General features: G+C 42.7%; 1 protein-coding gene across 7 annotated transcripts in view; it reads right to left on the bottom strand.

Annotated features, from left to right (window-relative positions):
• Positions 1-16886, bottom strand: part of ALDH18A1 (aldehyde dehydrogenase 18 family member A1) — a 39389-nt gene extending 22503 nt beyond the window's left edge. For 4 of the 7 annotated variants that reach the window (XM_032883742.1, XM_032883768.1, XM_032883751.1 and 1 more), the window contains exons 1-5: positions 16780-16886; positions 13180-13295; positions 5443-5666; positions 1783-1932; positions 1590-1694 (exon numbers count right to left, since the gene is read on the bottom strand). In XM_032883742.1, the coding sequence (XP_032739633.1) occupies positions 1590-1694; positions 1783-1932; positions 5443-5666; positions 13180-13267 (567 nt within the window). In that variant the 5' untranslated portion in view covers positions 13268-13295; positions 16780-16886. The remainder of the gene's footprint in view (positions 1-1589; positions 1695-1782; positions 1933-5442; positions 5667-13179; positions 13296-16779) is intronic. The other 3 variants (XM_032883759.1, XM_032883786.1, XM_032883796.1) reach the window with 1 other exon arrangement.
• Between the last annotated feature and the right edge of the window lie 5170 nt (positions 16887-22056).

The following is a 22056-nucleotide window of genomic DNA, read 5'->3' as shown; positions in this document are numbered from 1 at the left end:
TGGATGTTTGTTGGAAACCGGAGGGGACAGAGCTCTTTCACGTCAATATTAATGGAAGCCACGGCTGAGGTAGTGACTTTTAATGCTACTTTCATTAAAACCAACCAACAACAACAAAAAAAACAAAAACCCCAAAGCATCATATCTGGGGAAAAAACAAAACAAAAGCAGTTACTGGACCTAAGTTTCCTCACCTGGCTCCAGACATTTTTTAAAAAATAAAGACAAAATTGCCATTGGATTGTGGAAAAGAAGAAAGCTGATAATAGTGGCTGACAGAAATTAAGATTTCTATTATATTGGTGCTAACAGGAAAAAAAAAATCTGAAAGAGTGGGGTGCCCAGCTACAGACAACAAGTGGACAAATCCATGACTTTCTGCTTCAGCTCACTTACTCAAGAACACTCTGGAACAATACCACAACGTAACTGCTGATAACACTGTGAGAATTATGAAGAAATAGAAACAGCAGTAGGAAATGAAAGACCAAAATCTGAAAGGATGTATACATAACAACATCAAATATGTAAAATAACACCTATGTAAATGGTGGGATCAGGGACAGCAAAGGAGTTGGAAGACAGTAACTTGGGGAGTTCAATTTTTTCCAACTATTTTGTGAAATGACTGTTAACTTGTTTTGTGATATTTACATGTTTCTAGTGTATAGTGGTACTGATGATCAAAGATATAACTGAAAAAATAATTCTGGAAATTTAGGTAAAAAACAATGTGGAAAGAAGGTTCTAGAACATTTCAAGGGCAACCACTAAAAATGTACAAGTTTCATAAGGACGGGAACCATGGTTGATTTGTTTACCACAGTATCCCCAATGCCTAACATACTTCTTGGTATACCATTAAGTGCTCAATAAATATTCGCTAATGAATGAAAACCAACCATATGCATTCTTCTTTCTTATCAATGCTTGATAGAAATTTATTATACAAGGCAACCAGGTATAAAGAGGGGTACCTGGGTGGCTCAATAATTAAGCGTCTGCTTTCGGCTCAAGTCATGATCCCAGGGTCCTGGGATGAAGCCCTGCTGGATCTGGGCTCCCTGTTCAGCAGGAAGCCTGCTTCTCCCTCTCCCACTCCCCCTGCTTGTGTTCCCTCTCTCGCTGTGTCTCTCTCTGTCAAATAAATAAAATCTCTAGGGAAAAAAAAATAAGATAACCCAGTACAAAGAGAAGCAAGCTGCCCGAAGCCAAAGAAGCCAATGAAATAAAGATAACTAATTTTCCTGTCATCAAAAATATAAACACATAAAGTAGTAGCTATAAAGTTACTAGTATAATACCAAGTGCTAATAATTACTGGGAATGACACTACATTAAATGCCTTTCATATATTTTTTCATTGACTTCTTCCAAAAACCCTCTTAAGTAGGCACTGATGTTATCTTCTTTTTTCAGATGAGGAGACTAAGGCACAAAAAGGTTACACCTAACAGTCTCTCTGCATTTCCCAACTAGCAAGTGTGAAGTCACAGCAGACTAGCTCTAGAGCCTCGCTCATCACCTCTTTGCTTCACGGGAATCACCCTCAAAGATCCCACAACTCTCTGCAATGGTGACCCTCTCACCTGGGCAGCACAGATACTGTACTGGGTAAACATGGCCTCATACAAGGCCATCAGTCCACTCTGACCGGCAGCTGCGCAGGCTCGTGCTTCTAAGACTGGAATTGCCTGTAACACACAAATAGATACGGTGTGGTTGGGAGTGAGGCAAGGAGGTCTATAGACCCATTACAGGGGCTGGGGAGGTAGCACTCACCATCTCTTTCAGCTGGTTCTGCCCCGAGTGCAGAGCCTGTCGGACACTCTGAGACAGAAGGATTTCATGGCGCAAGCGTTGCTTGCCAAAGGCTACGGCTCCACTGGTCACCAGCATCATCTCTCGGCCTTGATTCTGGAGCACAGACACCTAACATTGAGGGAGGAAAAGTTACAAGTTATTACTGTATCATCTCTTTCTTCTCTCAGGAGAGACTCAGGTAGGGTAGATGACTGAGTGGATCCCAAATGCTGGTTTATGGACCAGCACTGGGCTGGCTCTGGAAGAATCACCCAAGTTGTTTGGTAAAAATACAGATTCCTACATGCTATCTCAAATTTGCTAAGTGGATGGCAGACAGAGATCAGAAATTTTGAATGAGGGGATTCTGGTATGCAGGCACCTTTGACATGCACAGCACTTGATGGTACCTGTGGGAATCTATAGTGCAGAAGGCCTAGTTGTTCCAGAAAAAGAAGTCTGGAGCTAAGAACTGCAATGTAAACTTAGCAGATGGCATCTTAGGTTCTAAGGCATGATGTGTAAGATTGAGGCTCTTTCTGAGGTATGTTGATCCCTATGGGTCACCTTAGGCTAGACCAAGGACAGATGTTGACACTGTTCTGCTCTGTCTGCCCAGGTTGAGCTGTGGTCACTTTGTTCCCTACTTTGGACAGATGTGAAAGAACCAAAGACTGAAGCTACAAATACAGTCCATAGTCCTAATATGTCCATTCTTCCTGATTGAGCTCTAGCCGCTCAGGAACTCACCTGTGATGAATCATGACTTTGAAAAACAACTTTTTATCATAGAAAATTTCATACTTGGGGCACCTGGCTGGCTCAGTCAGAGGAATAGGAGACTCTTGATCTTGGGATTGTGAGTTTGAGTCCCATATTAGGTACAGAGATTACTTAAAATGAATAAATAAATAAATAACTTTAAAAATGGAACAAATGCTCGATACACACACACAAAAAAAGGAAAAAAAATAAAGAAAATTTCATACTTAACCAAGTGATACAAACAGTTTTATAAATCCCCACGAACCCATCACCCAGCTTCAACAACTATTTCTCATGCCAATTTCCCAGTCTCTGGTATTGCCTTTATAGCTAGTCCCACAATTATTTTATTTTATTTTTAAAGATTTTATTTATTTGACAGACCGAGATCACAAGTAGGCAGAGAGGCAGGCAGAGAGAGAGGGAAGCAGGCTCCCTGCTGAGCAGAGAGCCCGATGTAGGGCTCGATCCCAGGACCCTGGGACCATGACCCGAGCCAAAAGCAGAGGCTTTAATCCACTGAGCCACCCAGGAGACCCACCCCACAATTATTTTAATACAAATCCCAGGCCCTGGACACACCATTTCATCTATAAACTTTCAGCAGTAATTGCTAAAAGACAGAATATATATGCATACATCTAAAAACCAGTGTCACCTAAGACATTTCAGTAACTCCTTAACATAAAAGATCCAATCAGTTATAACACTGCTCCAATTTTTTCAGTTTGCCAAATGACAGTGACTGAGAGGTCCAAAGATGGGAAAGCCAAATCAGAGTGTAGTTTTTCTTGAGGCCTCCTAGGACAGAGCTGGGACTCAGCCTGGGCCTCCAGGACTGGGAGAATTTGCATCTGCTGCTAAGTGCACAGTGTGAATGGTGCCCCTGGAGTTGTGCAACCAAGGGGTTCCTTCTGAAGAGGAGGCTCTAAGAGTGGATTCCAGGTTGGGGACAAGGACAGGAACGAGTATGACATGCCGGTGGGCCAGGGAGGAAGTAAGCTTGAAAGCAGGAGTGGTGGTCTCACCAGGGAGAATGGGAAATAAAGTACATCATTCCATTAGGCAGTTACGTGTCAGTGAAGTCTCTCACAACATGGCCCTTTCATAAATACCAGCAGAGTCAAATTTCACCTGCACCTGGCTTTGTAAATAAAGTTTTACTAGAACATAGCGATCCCCATTCATTTACGAACTGTCTATGGCTGATTTTGTGCTACATGGTAGAGACAAATATTTGAGACAGAGACCATCTGGCATACGAAGCCTAAAATATTTACTATTTGGTCTTTTGTAAGAAAAAGTTTATTGATACCTACTTTTGGCAAAGAATAGGTAGTAGGATATGTAGTTATGACGTCTGAAACTCCCACGTCAACCCTTCTTTACTGATAGTCTACAGTCAGCCTGGCTTGCTTGCATAGTCAGTGGGGCATAAAATCCCTACTGGAAACTTCTGCTTTGCGCCCTTTGAAAGGTAAGATTCCCTGCATGGATCTCTTAGTAATTCAATCTGAAGACAGACTGTGGTCCCTGTGCAAATAAAGATGCTGGAGGACTTGGGCACAGATGTCTCTCAGACCCCAATGCCTGCCTGCACTCTCTCTTGCTGCCTCATATCTTTTGCCTTTATTTTTATTATTTTATTTTTTTTAAGATTTGATTTATTATCTGATAGAGACAGACACAGTGAAAGAGGGAACACAAGCAGGGAGAGTGGGAGAGGGAGAAGCAGGCCTCCCACCAAGCAGGGAGCCCGATACAGGGCTCGATCCCAGGATACTGGGACCATGACCTGAGCTGAGGGCAGACACCTAACAACTGAGCCACCCAGGCATTCCGCCCCCGCTTTTTAAAAAATCCTTTGCCTTTGGGGCGCCTGGGTGGCTCAGTGGGTTAAGCCGTTGCCTTTGGCTCAGGTCATGATCTCAGGGTCCTGGGATCGAGCCTGCTTCCCTCTCTCTCTCTCTCTCTCTGACTGCCTCTCTGTCTACTTGTGATCTCACTGTCAAATAAATAAATAAATAATCTTTAAAAAAAAAAAAATCCTTTGCCTTTAAATGAAAGTCTTATACGGGTATTCTCTGCGGATTCTGCCAAATCCTTTCAAATATATAAACTTAGAAAATCTTTGTAATGATAGCTCATACTTATTTCCTAATTAAAAAAGAAAAAGCTTAGCAAAACAGGAACAAAAAAAAAGCTCAATAGTCATAAACGTCCATCTGGGTACTCAACCCTGAGTACTTATCAGTCACCTGGGGAACTTTAAAAATCCAGGTGCTTGAGCCCCACCCCAGAGACTGAGTGTGAAGCGTAGGAATCTCTAGGCCCCTTAGACAATTTTAATGTGCAGCCAGGATTAAGAATCATCAACAAAGGGATGTTTGTTGGGTGGCTCAGCTGGTTAAGCATCTGCCTTCGGTTCAGGTCATGATCCCAGGACTCTGGAATCGAGCCCCACATTGGGCTGCTTGCTCAGTGGGAAGCCTGCTTCTCCCTCTCCCCCTGCCTGCACTGCCCCTGCTTGTGTTATCTCAAATAAATAAATAAAATAAAATTAAAAAAAAAAAAAAGGAATCATTGACATATACAGCTCCTTATCACTAAGAAGCCTGAGGCATGAACTGCATGAAATCAACTTTAATCCTTGACATCCCTTTGCTTGCCCTGGGATGCTGGGTTCACTGGTACCTTTACTGGAAAGGGAGTTTTTCAGACGGGGTTACATCTGTTGTACTCAAATTATTTTTAAGAGCTGATAAACCTGAGTTGATGGTTAGGATGGGTTAGGGATAAAATTAAGGCTGAACTGACAGCTTAAAAAACTCCGTATTATTTTTATTCACCAGAGTCTTCCATCTTGGCAATTACCTGCTCAACAATAGATGCCAGGCGCCCCAAGGCAAGGCCGCACTCATCCCCCCGGGTTACTACAGCACTTCCAAGCTTCACCACAATTCTCTTCGCGTGCTTCAGCTCACTGCGGTGGGCAAAAGACTTGCCATGTGTACGACTGAGGGGTACAGTGATAAAGGGGATGTTGCTCCAAGAACGAACATGTCTGATGGCTGAAGGTTGGACACGATCTGTAGCTCCCAAAGTCAAATGCAAGAAAAAAGATTAATATATAATAAAAAGTTCTCATTAAAAACATACACATGCAATATTAATCAGTTTAGTCAAAAAATAGCCTTATCATTCTTAACTGAGTCAAACCAACTAAATCAAAAGCCAGTATACCCAGCATGTTCTTATTCTAGTATTGCCTGGAGTTCACACCCATTATACAGGTCCCAGATACACTCAAACACTGTGAAGAGTTTAAACAAAATAATCTTTCCTGAAGATGAGTTGGCAAAATACACCAAAAGTCTTAAAAATGTTCATGTCTTTTGATCCAGTAATTCTATGTTCAGAAATTTATTCTAAGAAACTAATTAGAGATAGAAACAAAAAGATTTATCAGAAGGCTGCATCAGTATTATTTGTAATAGGAAAAATCACAAGCAGAGTAAACATCCAAAAAAAGAAGAATTAACTTTTTCATAATTTTTAATAACATAAGAAAATGCTCATGATGTTAGTTTCCTGTGTCTAAATGCACAGAAAAAAAGCTGAAAATAAATCATAATGTTAATGTTTTTATTTTTGATGGAATTACAAGTGATTTCAATTTTCTTCCTTATTCTTATCTATGTCTCCCAAATTTAGGCAATAAAAATACACTGTTTAAAAAAAAAATAGTGTGCTTTTAAAGAAACCATACCACTATAAATAGGGAGTGAGCCTGACTAGCAAAGACAATAAAGGGCAAAGTAACTGGTATGAGTAGTAAAAAGCATTAACTGATCCACCAAAAAATTTTCTCTGACATGGTAGCATGATTCCAGATGTCTGTAACAATGATTAAAGATAACTGGATAGCTTTCTGAAGGGCAAGGAATGTTGGAATCAGATACTTTCAATCCTTTTGGACATCTGCCTCTAAGCAATCCTTTCCTGATTCTTTTTTCTTGCAATGCTATACAGGATTTCTAAGGAAGCAAATATTAAATACACACACACACACACTCATATATAGGTATATATTGTCTTGATTAAAAAGCTGAAGATTTATCTACATAAAGCCAAAAGTAAAACAGTAGAAGCTCAATGTCAGGCACTGAATCCCTTCACCACCCTTACGGGTCCAACTCGTCCTGCTGGCTGCTTACTAGTTACGCATTAGCCCTTTCACAAATGAAGAGACTTCTCTACTTTCAGCAGGGCACACGGCCACTAGTCAAAGGCTACATTTCCCAGACTTTTTGTGCAGCTAGACATGGCCATGTGACTTAAATGCTGGTTAGTGAGATACAGTGAAAGTGTTACGTGGAACTTCTAGGAATTTTGTTCAAAAGAGAAGTGTTTCCTTCTTCCCTTCATCCATTCTACTGCTTAGAACATGAGTATGAGGCTATAGCTCAAACATAATTTTAGACTACAAGCAAAACATCAAGAACTTTGAAGTAAGAAGCAAGGAGGAATGTGGATGCCCAATGATTTCACAGAGCTATTCTGAAAGCCCTGGACTGCCTCCCTTCTTAGAAAACCCCACGTTCCTTTCAAAAGAGAGAGGGGTGCCTGGCTGGCTCCATGCATAGAGCATGCAACTCCTGAACTCAGGGTCGTGGGTTCAAGCCCCACGTTGGGTGTAGAGATTATTTAAAAATAAACATCTTTAGGGTCGCCTGGGTGGCTCAGTTGTTAAGTGACTGCCTTCGGCTCAGGTCATGATCCCAGGGTCCTGGGATCAAGTCCTGCACTGGGCTCCCTGCTCAGCAGGAAGCCTGCTTCTTCTCCCTCTTTTACTCCTCCTGCTTTATGTTATCTCACTGTGTCTCTGTCAAATAAATAAATAAATAAAATCTTAAAAAAAATTAAAATCTTTAAAAGAGAGAGAGAGAGAAATAGGGAGCCTGGGTGACTAAGTTGGTCAAGCATCTGCCTTTGGCTCAGGTCATGATCCTGGGGTCCTAGGATCAGGTGCCGCATCAGGCTCCCTGATGGTGGGAAGTTTGCTTCTCTCCCTCTGCCTCTGCACCTCCCCCGTTTGTACTCTCGCTCTCATGCTCTCTCTCGCTCAAATTAATAAATATTTTTTTAAAAAGAGAGAGAAATAGACTTCTATTCTGTTTGAGCCATTATTTTGGAGTTTCTAGTATACACACCTGACCTAATTGTATTGATACAGAAGAATGAGTGTCCAGACAGAGGGCCAGGCGAGGCCTTGCTGATGGATGGTCTCACTCACCACAAATAGACTTTCTCTTGGTGGGAATTCCCTGATTGTAAGAAGCAAGTCAAGATGAGTACTACAGGACTAAACTTCAGGTACTTCCTCCGTATGAGGTCTCTATGTGTCATTACAGGCACTTAATAAATATTTGCATGAATCACTATAGTAATCATTCCAAGCCACTATTCTACAATGGTACTACTGCAGAGTAACTTCCAACACTCCAATCAGCCATTATCACCTCCCTTTATATTTACAGACAGATTTCCCAGATTTCTCTAGAGCCGCTACCTCTAACTCCCAACCACTAACTCTTCTAACTACAATGTAGCTTCTCTTGTTCTCTCTGTGCTGTAACAACTGAGAGAAAATGAGCAGAATCTTATTCTCATGGACCAGAAGATCAGTGTGTGCTCTCCTCCCTCTCTGCTTCATTCACACACAAATCTTAGAATAAGTATTTTTAATGAAGCAGTAAAGAGTCCTTTCTTCCATCTCTTAAACGACCACTTTAAAAAGCGCTTATGTTTTAGGTTTGTGGAGATACGAGATGACAAGGTCTTTTTTTCACAGCAGGCTTGCAGTCCAGTTCCTGGCACAAAGCTGCTCAGTAAGTCCATCACCTGGGACGGAACCGGGTCCTGGCACCCTTGCTCACCCACAGATGGGTTGTCTCTTCCTGCTGGGGGGAGTCCCAGGGACTACCAGGCTGGTCTGTTGTTGGGGCTAAGTTCTGTGGAGAGTTCCCTTTCATTAAGTTCATCATCAATACAGGTACTACGGCTCAGTCTTCAGTGCTATTATCATAAGCAATAATACACCTAAGTCGAAGCTTAAAAGTTGTATACGTAATTCTGTCTTCATTGACCTGGCAGAGAGAGGAGTGGGGTTTGGACCTGGGGCCTTAATGGCTATTTGCAAAGCTCAGAGCTACGCCCAGGTATCAGTATCCCTTTGGTAGCTGTCAGGACTAGGCCTGATGCCATTTTTCTTTCCTGTCCCTGCAGGCCTTGTCCTGTCCTGGAGAGTGCTAAGCATGGGTGGAGCAGTGTAACAGGGCACTTAAGGACACAGGTAGTGGCAAACATGACAGTCCAGGTGATCAAACGGCAGAAACCAATCCCAATCTAGCAGGCCGGGTTAGCATGAAAGAGCCTCCTGATCCATAACCTTTATCAGCAAAGATACCGGCACACCTGGGTGGCCGGCAGTCAAGGGTCATTCTGGCTTTAGGCAACTGGGTCACAGCAGATAGAGCTGACAAGGTTCAAGAAGAAACAACTATGAATAAGGTTTCGAGCAAGTAAAGGCTCAGTTACATCCAGAGGATTCTAGCACCAGGGAGAGTTCTATGGGGTACAGGGCTTTTTGGGCTTCCAGTTCAACAGTGCTGAGGACCTACATTACTCCCAGATTGAGCGTACCTTTCTTGGGGGCATTTTTTATGTTCCACAGTGTTGCGTATTTTTTAGAGTCTATATTGAGGACTGAGAAGGCCTTGATTAGTTACGAAAATTCCAAGGCTTCTGGAAGGGCAATCTCTTCCCATCTTCTAGTGAACCTTTCTTTAGGCTCTAAGTCTCACAGAAAAGCCATCTCCTCCTGGTTAGTATAAGGGGATACTGAGAGGTAGGTGTGTGCACCATGTTGGGGGTGGGTGTGAGAAGAGGGTTGTCCATATTTTTCAAAAATGCCATGCACCATACTCCAAGGGAGGAGAAATCTGTTACCTTTTCAGCATCAGAGTCCTTATACTCAGCAATCAATAAGCCTGTGTTCCACACCTGAACAAGAGAGGACCCTGACAGGATTTCTATCTCCCTTCCCGGCCTTCCATTTCCTTTAGTGTTTAAATGTATACGTTTTTCATTTGGCGTTTCTTATTTCTTTTCTGTTCTTCTGCTTATCACAGTCAGTGAACACAGGGCTCCAGAATTCAGAGGAATCTGGATACAAAAATTGAAAAACCTAGCGAAAAGATCAGAAAGTACCTCTTTCTATGAATTAGACTAAAGAGAATAAACAATAGTAACAATAATAAAAATACTGAATAGTTACTATATACTAAGAGCTATGTTAGGTATCCACACACCTTTTATGGAGGCAGAGGACATAGAAAAAGACTGGTATAGATTCTGGAACTAGACTTACTGGATTGGAATCTAAATCCTTCCGCTTATTTGCTGTTACCTTAACTATCTCATAAGGTTGCTGTAAGGGATAAAATGAATTGATGCATGAACAAAAACTGACACAAAATAAACACTCAATAAATATTAGCTAGTATTATAAGAAAAAGTGTCTGCTATTGCTATCATCATACTGAATTCTCATGAATTAAGTCTCATGAGTTAGGTATTATCATAAGTTAGTTGGTGTTATTACACTCGCTTTATAAAGAGGAAACTGAGGCCCAGAGAAGCTGAGTAACTTGCTAACATTACCAGATTGCAAAAATGGCCACAATACTTTGAAGCTTCTTCCATCAACAGGTGGAATCTGTTCTCCCACCCCTTAAATCTGGACCTGCTCTATGACTTGTTTTGACTAATAAAATGTAGCAGAAGTAACACTGCATAAATTCTGAGCTTAGGCCTCAAGAGGCCTTGTGGCTTCCACGCATGCTCTTTTTGGGAACCCTGAAACCATCATATGAAGAAGTCATGTTTAGCCTGCTGGAGGATAGGAGACCATGTGGAACAAAGAGGATCCATCATCCTAGCCGAGGTCGTTGAGCCCTCAACAATCGGCCCTGAGCCAAAGAGCTCTGACACAAAGAACTACCATGCAACTAAGCTGGGTCCAACACAGAATTGTGATCTAAATCTATAGTTCTTTTAAGTCACTGAAGATATTTTGTAAGTAAGTAGCACAGCTAGTTTCAAAACCCATGGCGCCTGGCTCAACCTTGATCTTTTCTCCTTGTATTCTTCCTTATGTGAATGGGAACACAGAGATTTTTTTTTTCTAGATAATGATAAGCTTCATAAGTTGATAAGCAAGTTCTCTTACAGTAAAGTCTGGAGACAGACTACTGGCAAGATTTAACTGATATCAAGGAGACAGCCACTCAAACCATGATAAACAGCCTCTCAACAAGTGCTGCTGGAATAACTAGATGTCCACAGACAAAACCATAAACCTTGACCTAAACCTTACAAAAATTAACTCAAAATGGATCATACACTTAAATGCAAAATGTAAAGCTATAAAACTTTTAGAAAAAACACAGGAGGAAATCTTCAGTATGTAGGGCTATACAAAGCCCGTAGACTTGACCCCAAATGTACAACCAATGAAAGAAAATATTGTTAAATGGGACATCATCAAAATAAAAAAAAACTTTTCCCTGTGAAAGATCCTCTAAAGGAATGAAACGACAAGCTATAAATCAGGAGAAAATACTTTCAAACCACTTATCTGTAAAGGACTGGTATCTAGAGGAGAAAGAACTCTAAAAATTCAAAGCTAAAAAACAATATAATTAAAGATGAGAAGGAACCATTTCACTGAAGAGGATTTAAGATGGCCAACTAGCACATGAAAAGATGTTCAACATTGGGGCGTTCAACATTGGGTGGCTCAGATACTAAGCCTGCCTTCGGCTCAGGTCATGATCCCAGGGTCCTGGGACTGAGTCCCACATCGGGCTCTCTGCTCAGCAGGGAGCCGTTCTCCGCCCCCACCTCTCTGCCTGCCTCTCTGCCTACTTGTGATCTCTGTCAGATAAATAAAATATTAAAAAAAAAAAAAAGATGTTCAACATTATTAGCCATTAGGGAAAAGAATGTTAAAACCACACAGAGGCGGGGCGCCTGGGTGACTCAGTGGTTAAAGCTTCTGCCTTCAGCTCAGGTCATGATCTCAGGGTCCTGGGATTGAGCCCCACATCGGGCTCTCTGCTCGGCAGGGAGCCTGCTTCCCCCTCTCTCTGCCTTGACTCTCTGCCTACTTGTGATCTCTGTCAAGTAAATAAATAAAATCTTAAAAAAAAATGGAGGTATGATTACACACTTATCACAATGGCTAAAATCAAAGGGTGACAACATCAAATGTTGAAGAGGATGGAGAGAAAGCAGATTGCTCATACACTGCTGGCGGGAACGGAAAATGGTACAGCCATTCTGCAAAAACAGTGCGGTAGTTTCTTACACAACTAAACATACAACGGCTATATGATCCAGCAACTGAACTCTCAGGCATTTATCCCAGAGAAATGCAAACTCTGTCCACACGAAATCCTGCACACAAATGCTCACAGCAGTCATACGCATAAAAAACTGGAAACAACCAGATGCCTTTCAATGGGTGAATGGTTACACCAGCTGTGGTATACCCATACCATTAAATACTACTGAGTAATAAAAAGGAACGAACTGATACACACAGCAACTTGGATGTCTCTCCAGAGAATTATGCAGGGTAAAAAAAAAACCCATCCCCAAAGATCACATACTGTATGACTTCATTTATTTAACATTTTTTGAAATGACAAAATTATAGAAATGGAGAACAAATTAGTGGTTGCCAGGGGTTAGGGATTGGGAGGAGGAGGACAGACATAAAAGACAGAAGTGAAGGATCTTGTAATGGTGGAAAGGTTCTTATCTTGACTACATCAATGTCAATATCTGGATTGAGATACTGGAAGAACATGTAAAAGGGCATAAGGGATCTCTCTGTATTAGCTCTTATGATAGCACATTAATCTCCAGGGTCTCAAAATTAAAGCATAACTACAAAAAAGGGTAAGGAACACAAATAGCCTGTAAAAAAACTTCGGGAAAATAGAAGTAACACCTCATTTGAAAATTTTTAAAAAAGAATTTTTTTTAAAGATTTTATTTATTTATTTGACACAGAGAGAGAGAGATCACAAGTAGGCAGAGAGGCAGGCAAAGAGAGAGAGAGGGAAGCAAACTCCCTGCCGAGCAGAGCCTGATGCGGGGCTCCATCCCAGGACCCTGAGATCATGACCTGAGCCAAAGGCAGAGGCTTAACCCACTGAGCCACCCAGGAGCCCAAAAATTTTTTAAATTTTAAATTAATTAATTAGGCATACAAAAAGCTGTAAAAATTAATGTGTACAACTTGATGATTCTGTAGATATGTATACACCTGTGAAACCAACACCACAGTTGATGCCATAAACCTATCACCTCCAGAAGTTTCATTTTATTGATAAATACAAACACTTAGAACATTTCACCAGTAGATTGTTTCCTTATTTGTCCAATTCTGCCAAATTATACTTTTTTCTCCTTTAAAACCTTGCGTGAAACACACTTCCACACTTCCCACATCCTTCTTAAGTTTCCTGTGGTACGTACGGGATCTGGAGAGGGCTGTGGATTGGAGCCAGGGAAGGAGACGCTGACGGAAGGGCTGGAAACCAGAGCAACAGATTTGTCTCAACATGCTGCGATGTGGTCACTGATCAAAGTATCTGTAGAATACATTTTTAAAAGATGAAAATGAAAATAATAGGCAATTAACTTTATTTTCTTCCACTTTCTCATACTCTCAGAGTAAAAATTTGACTCTTCTGCTCCAGACTCCTCTGTATTAGGCACACTCCTACCTGTTCTGTATATAGAAAAGAAAGAGACAAGAAATGGCTCCTTCCCAGGTCCTACCTCTATCCTTCCTTTCCTAGGACCTCCTTAGTTTTTATGTAAGCAAATCACAATTCAGGTTTATAAATATTCTGAGTGACAAAAAAGTTAAAGTACAAGGTTTCTGTATTGATACTAAATCTTCATTACAATTCCTACACTATTAGGGAGACTCAAACAAATAAAAAACAGATCCAACATCCAATAAGCAGCCATCTCCACCTTCCTGCTATCACCTCCCAAAAGAACTCTGAAAACCACATATTTGAAATGTCTGCTTGATCCCTGCTGACACAAAAAGAGGATGGGAAGGCCAGAGGCTACTGTCATCTTTCCTCCTCCTGCTCACAGGAATCTAAAGCTTACTCCTGCATGCCTGGCAGAGTGCATTGTCTGCAAATGGTCAGTATTTTAGGGGTGCCTGGGTGGCTCAGTGGGTTAAGCCTCTGCCTTTGGCTTGGGTCATGGTCTCAGGGTCCTGGGATCGAGACCCACATCGGGCTCTCTGCTCAGCAGGGAGCCTGCTTCCCCCCTCTCTCTATGCCTGCCTCTCTGCCTACTTGTGATCTCTCTGTGTGTCAAATAAATAAAATCTTAAAAAAAAAAAAGGTCGGTATTTTAAATGACTATGGGCACATCCCGTAGAGGGTGAGTACCTGGCTAGAAACCTGAGCTGTGAATATGGTGGTTATGGGCATTTTCCTGCCCAGGGTCAAACCTAAGATTTCAGATAAAGAATAGTTTATTTCACAAAAAAGTAGGGGCTCCCTCCTATATATGCACATGAGAATAAGCCATTCATTATTGCATCTCTCATGCGGCAGGGACATTGCTGCTTTCACAAGATAAGAAAAACACTGCACCCTCTTTGCTTGCAAACTTCTTTTTAACTTTTGCTCTATGGATTGGTGAATATATGGCAACCCTCTTACACGTGTCTCAAAAGACTAGCAGTTAAACCCACAGTGAAGAGAAACAAGGAGTGGCATGTGCTGCTCTTCAATTTATATAGCTGAAAGGAACGGAAAGGGGAGAGAAGAGATTGGCGGGATACATCTTACAGCTGCTGTAAAAGATATGTCATCCAATAGGCAACAGAATGTGTTAAGTGCTGTCCTTGTTGACTTCAGTTTGTGACAGTCTGGAAGATCCCAAGGGAAAATTAGCTGCGTAATATTTAAGGAGGACATAAGCTCATGGTCTTTGTGTGCTGCTTATATAAATTCCTTCAGTAATTTTGGTTTTTTAAAGATTTTGTTTATTTATTTATTTGTCAGAGAGAGAGAGAGAGACAGAGAGAGCACAAGCAGGGTGAGTGGCAGGCAGAGGGAGAAGCAGACTCCCCACTGAGTGAGAAGCCCTAGGACAACTATGGCAACTAACCCAGGACCCTGGGGTCATGACTTGAGCTGAAGGCAGATGCTTAACTGATTGAGCCACCCAGGCATCCTCCTTCAGTAACCGTTGCTAAGCAATTATTTACATATGAATTCTCCAAAAGGAACTTCAAGAGGGTAAAATAAACAAATTGTGACACTAAAATTCTAGTTCTTTCTCATGAAAACTTTCTCAGCAGCTGTAGCATTCAAAATTGGATATAACCCTACAGGTTATCTTTTAACTGGTTTATGTGTTACTGTTGCTTTTCCCACCTGGATTATCGATTTCCCACCGACAGCCGGGTAAATTGGACAAGCAACACGATTGTGGACAGATTTGGGTTTCAGCTCTGCACTTGCTATGTGCTTTCTGGAAGGTTACTGAATCTTTCTAAGCCTCAGTTTCCTCTATTGTAAATCAGGGACAATAACAGTAAGGACTTCTTGGGATTATTGTGAGGATTAAATGACACAATGCAGGGAATCTTGAGTACAACAGATGCTCAACAATTGTCAGCTGTGCTCCCTCTTCTAAGCACTAATGATGTCCTACAACTTTCTCTTTATTTCCTGCAGGATGTGTCATAGGCATAAGAATTCAATGAATATTCTCTGATGGACATAACCACAAATTAAGCTTACTGCTTACCTCTCTCTTATCTAATAACTGAAAGCTCTGAATGTTCAAGGTCACTAACTTGTTAGGTTCAAAATTGACCTAGAAACCAAGTCTCCCTGGCCTCTCCCCTGTACCACACAACCTCTGACTGACTGCAGTGAATGGTTCTCCTGTCAGAGCTCATTAGGCTCTCTAAAGCAGACAGCTGATTCCAGGGAGCAAAGGGTATGTGTGTGTCTAGACTCAATGTCTTATCGGCTAAAAAAAAGTTCCCATGTTTTGACTCAGGTCATTTCTGAAATACCTCTTTCATTTGTGTTTTTATTTTTGTTGTTTTTTAAGATTTTATTTATTTATTCAACAGAGAGAAAGAGGGGGAGAGCACAAGCTCAAGCACAAGCAGGGGGAGCGGGAGGCAGAGGGAGAGGGAGGCTCTCCGCCCAGCGGAGATGTGGGGCTCGAACCCAGGACCTTGGGATCATTACCTGAGCCGAAGGTAGAACGCTTAACCGACAGAGCCACCCAAACGCCCCCACTCGTTTAAGACAGAATGCCTTTATCTTACTGATTTGGACAAAGAACTGAACTTTAGTCCCAACAAACTTCACCCAGAAACACAGACTTGGTATATGGTTCAGCACTCAAAGACAAAGACCGTGTGATTAACCTTGGTGCCTCAGAGAGCACGGGATAATGATGGGGGGCGGGGAGTCTGCGTGCGCCCTGGAGTGCCACGGAGGTACTCCTCACAGACCGTCTTCATTACAGTGTGCCACACTGCAAAGGGCAGTCGTGAGCGAACGCCCCCGCTGCCGGGGGCCTGGTTTTGAAAGAGAGGGTCACGACACCCCGGGGGTGGGGGTGCGGCAGGGGACCCACACACAAGCCGCGGAGAATCGGCGCGTGGCCGGTTACAAACCAGGGTCCATCACCCGCCGCGGGGCAGGTGCACTGGAAGCTGACGCCGGACTCCCCGAGAGGGGTCCGCTGAGCCCTCAGGCCTCCACCCGGAGCGGTTCCTCCACGTGGGAGGAACCAAGCGCGGCCGCGGAGGTCCGTGCCCCAAGCCCCTCGGAGCCCATATGGGACCACCACAAGGCGGCCGGCGCTCCCTGGGCCGCCCAGGCAGCCGCCGTCAGTGGCCGCGAGCCCACACCCAGTCTCGGGCCCGGCCTCCCCGCCCGCCCGCGCCCCCGCAGCCCCCTGGGTCGCCCGCGGGCCGGCGTTCACCCTTTCCCCGCGGCGGCCCGCGCGCCCCATCAGCCTCCGCGGAGGCGCTGGCGCCGCGCCATTCCTGCCGCCATCCCCGCCGCGTACCTGCTTCACGCCACCGCCCGACCCAGCTGTCCCGCCCCGCCGCCTGGTCCGCAGTCCACGCCGGGCAGATTCTGGCGCCGAATAACTCCCCTTTTTCTTCCGTCCACGTCCCGCAAGATGACGTTACGTCAGCTGCGTTGGAGTAACGCAGGCCGCGGAGCCTCCGCTGCTGACGTGGGGCGATGGGCCGAGCCGGAGCTACGCTGCGGCAACAGCGTAGGCCCTTGGAGAATCGGGTCTGCGCTCCACGTGGCGGGGCGCCGCCTGCCCAGACCCCGGCAGACGCCAGGAGGCGGGGCTCGACATCTCGGGGTGAACGTCCGCGTTCCGCTGGGGGACGGGGGCCTCATCGGCTTCGCAGGGAGGCGGGAAATATCCCTGGCTCCCGCAGCTGTTGGTAGATCCTCATTGGTGTGTCTGTCATTGTTGAACATTATATCCCCGGCACGCCTCAGAAATATGTTGGAGAATATACAGAATCCACACTTTCGGCAAACTTCTGCTGTTGAAATGCGAAAATTTTGTCACTGCAATAAAATGATTTGCCGCCTAGGTGTCTGGAGGTTTCCCCAAGGGTCCCAGCCCAACTCTTGCATTGGTGAGAGTATTACATTTAAAAATAGTTTTATTTTAAAAAAAAAAAGTTGTATTTAATCCCTGGCAACGGGAACTATTCCAAAGGTGAATGCAGATCCACCTTTTAAATTAGAACTGAGTCTCCCTCTTTCCTACTCGTGTTTTCCTCAGAGGGCGTGTTTTGTATGGGCACCGGCAGGGCTGGCCAGGTGCCGGGGTGGGGAGCTGCACAGCACTTGACTGGAGGTCAGTGACAAGGAAAGCGTCTTCCTCTTCTTGAGAACATTGCTGGGCCTACTTATTCATTTCCTCATTCATCAATTGCCTACTTGATGTGCCAGGGTTCCCTAGGTGTGGGGGAAGACATCGTCCCTTCCTAGATGAATTCATAGCCTTATGCGAGAGACAGGAGAGCAAATGATTACAACACAATGCGATTAATGCTAGAGGAGGGGGTGCCCAGGGAGTCAGGTAAGGCTTTCAAAAGAGAGTAGACATTTGAATTGTGCTTTGAAGGACAAAAAATAAGTCGTTCACCTAGAAATGGGAAGCGGGATCATATGAGGAAGAGGGTATGCAGTAAGTAAAGGCATGAGATGTCCTATGAGAAGATGCTGCACAGAGGATGTGAAAAAAGAGATGTGTTTGGTGGGGGGGGGGGCATCTTGCAAGAGGATTTCTGTGCCCCACTAAAGAGCCTGAATTTAATCATCCTCAAAGATAGAGAACCACGACTTTCAAAGTACCGGAATGGCACAATGATGAGAAATCATTGTGTGTCTGAAATCAGTAAAGAGGGTAGAAGCTGGGAGGCTGGGAGAACGCTTAGACTAGTGCAAAGACCCAAATAAGAAATGGTCACTGGAAAGAAGGCTCCAGCAGTGAGCACTGGGAGCGTAAAGTGGGGAGAGCTATCACTTACTACTTTAAAGTTGGGGTGGGTGGTGGTGAGAGAAGAGGAGGGATTCTTGCAAATCTGATGATGTTGCATCATACTATGTTAGGAAACAGATGGGGGGGTAGTTCTTAGAGGTGAAAGATAACAGTGAACATGAGTTGAGTTGTCAGCTCTTTAGCTTTGAAGTAGGCTGGGGACACAAAAGTAGTAAAAGTGCTTTCCAGTAATTTTCATCTGGTACTTCAGCTTTTAAGATTCTTACCATGAACTTAAAACAAATTAGGTAACCATGGGGATAGCTAAAGTCATTAGAGACGGGCCTTCTCTACTTGAGAAATCCTTTCCTAGTTCTTTTCTTAAATCACACGTTGCCTTAGGTAATTGCTTGTCTGCCTTCCCTGCTAGAATATAAGATCTTGAGCATAGAACCACATAATAGACACTCAATAAATACTTGATAAATAATTTAATTCCTTTGGGTTTAGTTTTCTCAAATAAGAAATGGACTAATAACTCTATCATTGTCTATCCCATATTACATATTACATAGGGTTGTTAAGAGGAAAAGATACAGAAATCCTTTAACACTGTGCATTTTCTATTTTATTAGTTATTTTTTATTACCATTTTACTATTAATATTCTACCCAGTGAGGAGAAAGGAATGGGATATGTGACTATGGATTGGGAGACCAAATCTAGAAATATAAGCTAGTTTGTGCCTCTGCAGAAATAGGGGAAATAACTTAGCCATCGTATCCTTCCTGCATATGATTTTTAAAATATCTTTTTTAAAAAAAGATTTTATTTATTTGACAGACAGAGATCACAAGTAGGAAGAGAGAGAGAGAGAGAGAAGGGGAAGCAGACTCCCCGCTGAGCAGAGAGCCCAGTGTGGGGCTTGATCCAAGGACCCTGAGTTCATGACCTGAGCCAAAGGCAGAGGCTTAACCCACTGAGCCACCCAGGTGTCCTGATATCTTTTTTTTTTTTTTTTTAATTGGAGGGATCTTTTGTCTTAGCAAACGTAAATAGAGCTGGCCATGACTAGAAAGTCACAAAGGAAGTGGACTATTTAGAACTGGACTATAGGAATGCAGGATTGAAGACTACTCCTTTACATGTTATGGAGCATTAGTTTAAGTTATCTTAGTTTAAGTTATCTTAGTCTGGGGTTCTTTAACTGTTTATCTTAGTTTAAGTTATCTTAGTCTTGGGTTCTTTAACTGTTGATTATAGAAACATCCAAATAAGGCAGTTTAGTAGAAGGAGTAACAGTTTCCAAGAACAAGAGGTAAAACTGAATCTTATGAGAGGTGGATGCAAGGCACTGGAAGTTGGGGACTTCCAGTGGGGACTAAAGACTAAAGACCCAGACTTCCTCTCTGGGTCTCTCTTATTTACACTCTTTTTTACACTTTTCTCTGCACATCTGTTTCTTTTCCCTTTTCAGGTAGGCTCTTCATCAGTTAATGCTTGGTGGAAAACAGCTTCCTCAGCCCTCAAATATCCTTAGTTAGTGCCGGCTCCTGACTGACTTCCCATCTTGGTCCAGTTCCTAAGTCTTAGGAGAGAAAATCTTACTGGCCTAACTTGGTCCAGGACTCCGCTTTGGACTGGTCAGCTGTGGAGAGGCAGAATCATGCAGGTAATGTGAGCCTGGGGGCTGGGCCGACCCTTGGCAGAACTCTGAGGGATGGGAATTCTAAGAGAAAAGGTAGTAGGCTAGGCAGACGTATCACAGGAGTTGGCAATGACCGGACAGACACTTAAATGAAATCCGTTTCAGCCACACTACACATGTAGTTCTGCAAACCAGGTTGCATATCAGAAGTACCAGGAAAGCCTTTTAAACATAGATTCTTAGAACCTCCTTTTCCCATCAGTGAATCAGAATCTTGAGGAATAGGGCCCAGGAATCATTATTTTCATAAAGTGCCCCAGAAGATTATGTGAGTGGCATTTCAGAACCCCTGATTCCAAAGACAGGCCCAAAATGCCAAATAAATACATCAATAGAAAAGGGAAGTTACTCATAAATACAGAACATTCTTAAATACACTAAATGGGGAGGCTTTTTTTTTTTTTGAAGAGTTTATGTTTTCTTCAGAATATAGTTTTGTTTTAGGATTATAAAAATCAGAAATGCTTATTAAGAAAAAATCCTCATTTTGGGGGGCCTGGGTGGCTCATCTGTTAAGCATTTGCCTTTGGTTCAGATCATGGTGCTGGGATGGAGTCCCACATCATGTTCCCTACTCAGCAAGGATCCTGCTTCTCTCTCTGCTTGCTGCTATCCCTGATTGTGGGCTTGCACTCCTGCTCTCTCCCTCAAATAAATAAAAATCTTTAAAAAACTATTAAAAATCCCCATTTTGACATGCTAGCTTTCCAGACTTTTGTTTGCCTAAATACACATGTATAGCTTTTGTTAAAAAAATGAAATAACAGAATATATGCTCCATTTTGTAGTCTGTTTTGTTCATTTAAAGATAGATCATATTATAATGAAGGTAAGTCTACTCAATTTTCAGTGGTTGTACAACACTGCATACTATGGATATTATTATATGTAATTCTCCACTGTTGGATATTTTCCCCTCCTTAAAAAATGTCCAATTAAGTGGAATTGTTGGGTCAAAGTTTACCAACAACTTTAAGGCTTTTGATACATATTATAAAATAGTTAGCTGCCCTTCTCTCCAAGTTTCTACCAGTTTATAATTCCCCAGAAAGTTTTTTTTTTTTTTTAAAGATTTTATTTATTTATTTGACAGAGATCACAAGTAGACAGAGAGGCAGGCAGAGAGAGAGAGGGAAGCAGGCTCCCTGCTGAGCAGAGAGCCCGACGCGGGACTCGATCCCAGGACCCTGAGATCACGACCTGAGCCGAAGGCAGCAGCTTAACCCACTAAGCCACCCAGGCGCCCCCCCCCCCGAAAGTTTTTGAGAGTACTTGTTTCTCCACCCCGGTGATGTTTGCCTGGAATTTCAATTTCATTCTATCCAAACTGTACATATCCCTTTAAAATAAATCTTATTCCTTAAATTGAATACGTGGTTACAATACAGATCTTTTGTGCAGTAAATCAAATAGCTGATAACTTGTAGAGATAAAGGAAGGGAACTAAGAAGACTGCATTGTGCTATAGATGGTTTTTAAAAAGTCTTGAAGGTCTACTACAAGGAGAATGACTAGAGAGAACCATAAAATCTTATCTAAGGTATATTAAGTAGTCTTATAACTGGAAACTATGTTTACAAGCTAATTAAATTAGCAGAGATGCAGAGAGGAAGAGAACACTTGAGGTATTCCTGTCTTGGAAGAACAGATGTGCTGATTTCTGGTGTAAGATCTCTATGTATTACAGTTTAAAAGGGCATGGTAGAGCACATGAAATGCCACTACACACTCCCAAGGATGGCTAAAATAAGACAGAAATAACAAGTGTTGACAAAGATGTGGAGAAATTGGAATACTCACACACTGCTGGTGGGATTTCCACTTTGGAAAATACTTTGGCAGTTTTTCAAAAAGAGAAACGCAGAACTACCATATTACTCATAAATTCCACTCCAAGGTATATACTCAAAATAAATAAAATCTTAAGTCCACACAAAAACTTGTACATGAATGTTCAAAGCCGCATTAATCATAACTTCAAAAAAAGTAGGAACAACCCAAATGTCCATCAACTGATGAATAAATAAAATGTGGTATAATCATACACTGGAATATTATTCATCTATGCTACAAGAGGTACTCTGAAAATATGCCACAGACACTAAAGGTCATATACTGTA

Source organism: Lontra canadensis, unplaced genomic scaffold, assembly GCF_010015895.1.
Source record: "Lontra canadensis isolate GAN:19392208 unplaced genomic scaffold, GSC_riverotter_1.0 scaffold3, whole genome shotgun sequence".
Taxonomy (NCBI): Eukaryota; Metazoa; Chordata; class Mammalia; order Carnivora; family Mustelidae; genus Lontra; species Lontra canadensis.
Note: the sequence above shows the minus strand (reverse complement) of the source record. Positions and strands in the feature narration are given on the sequence as shown.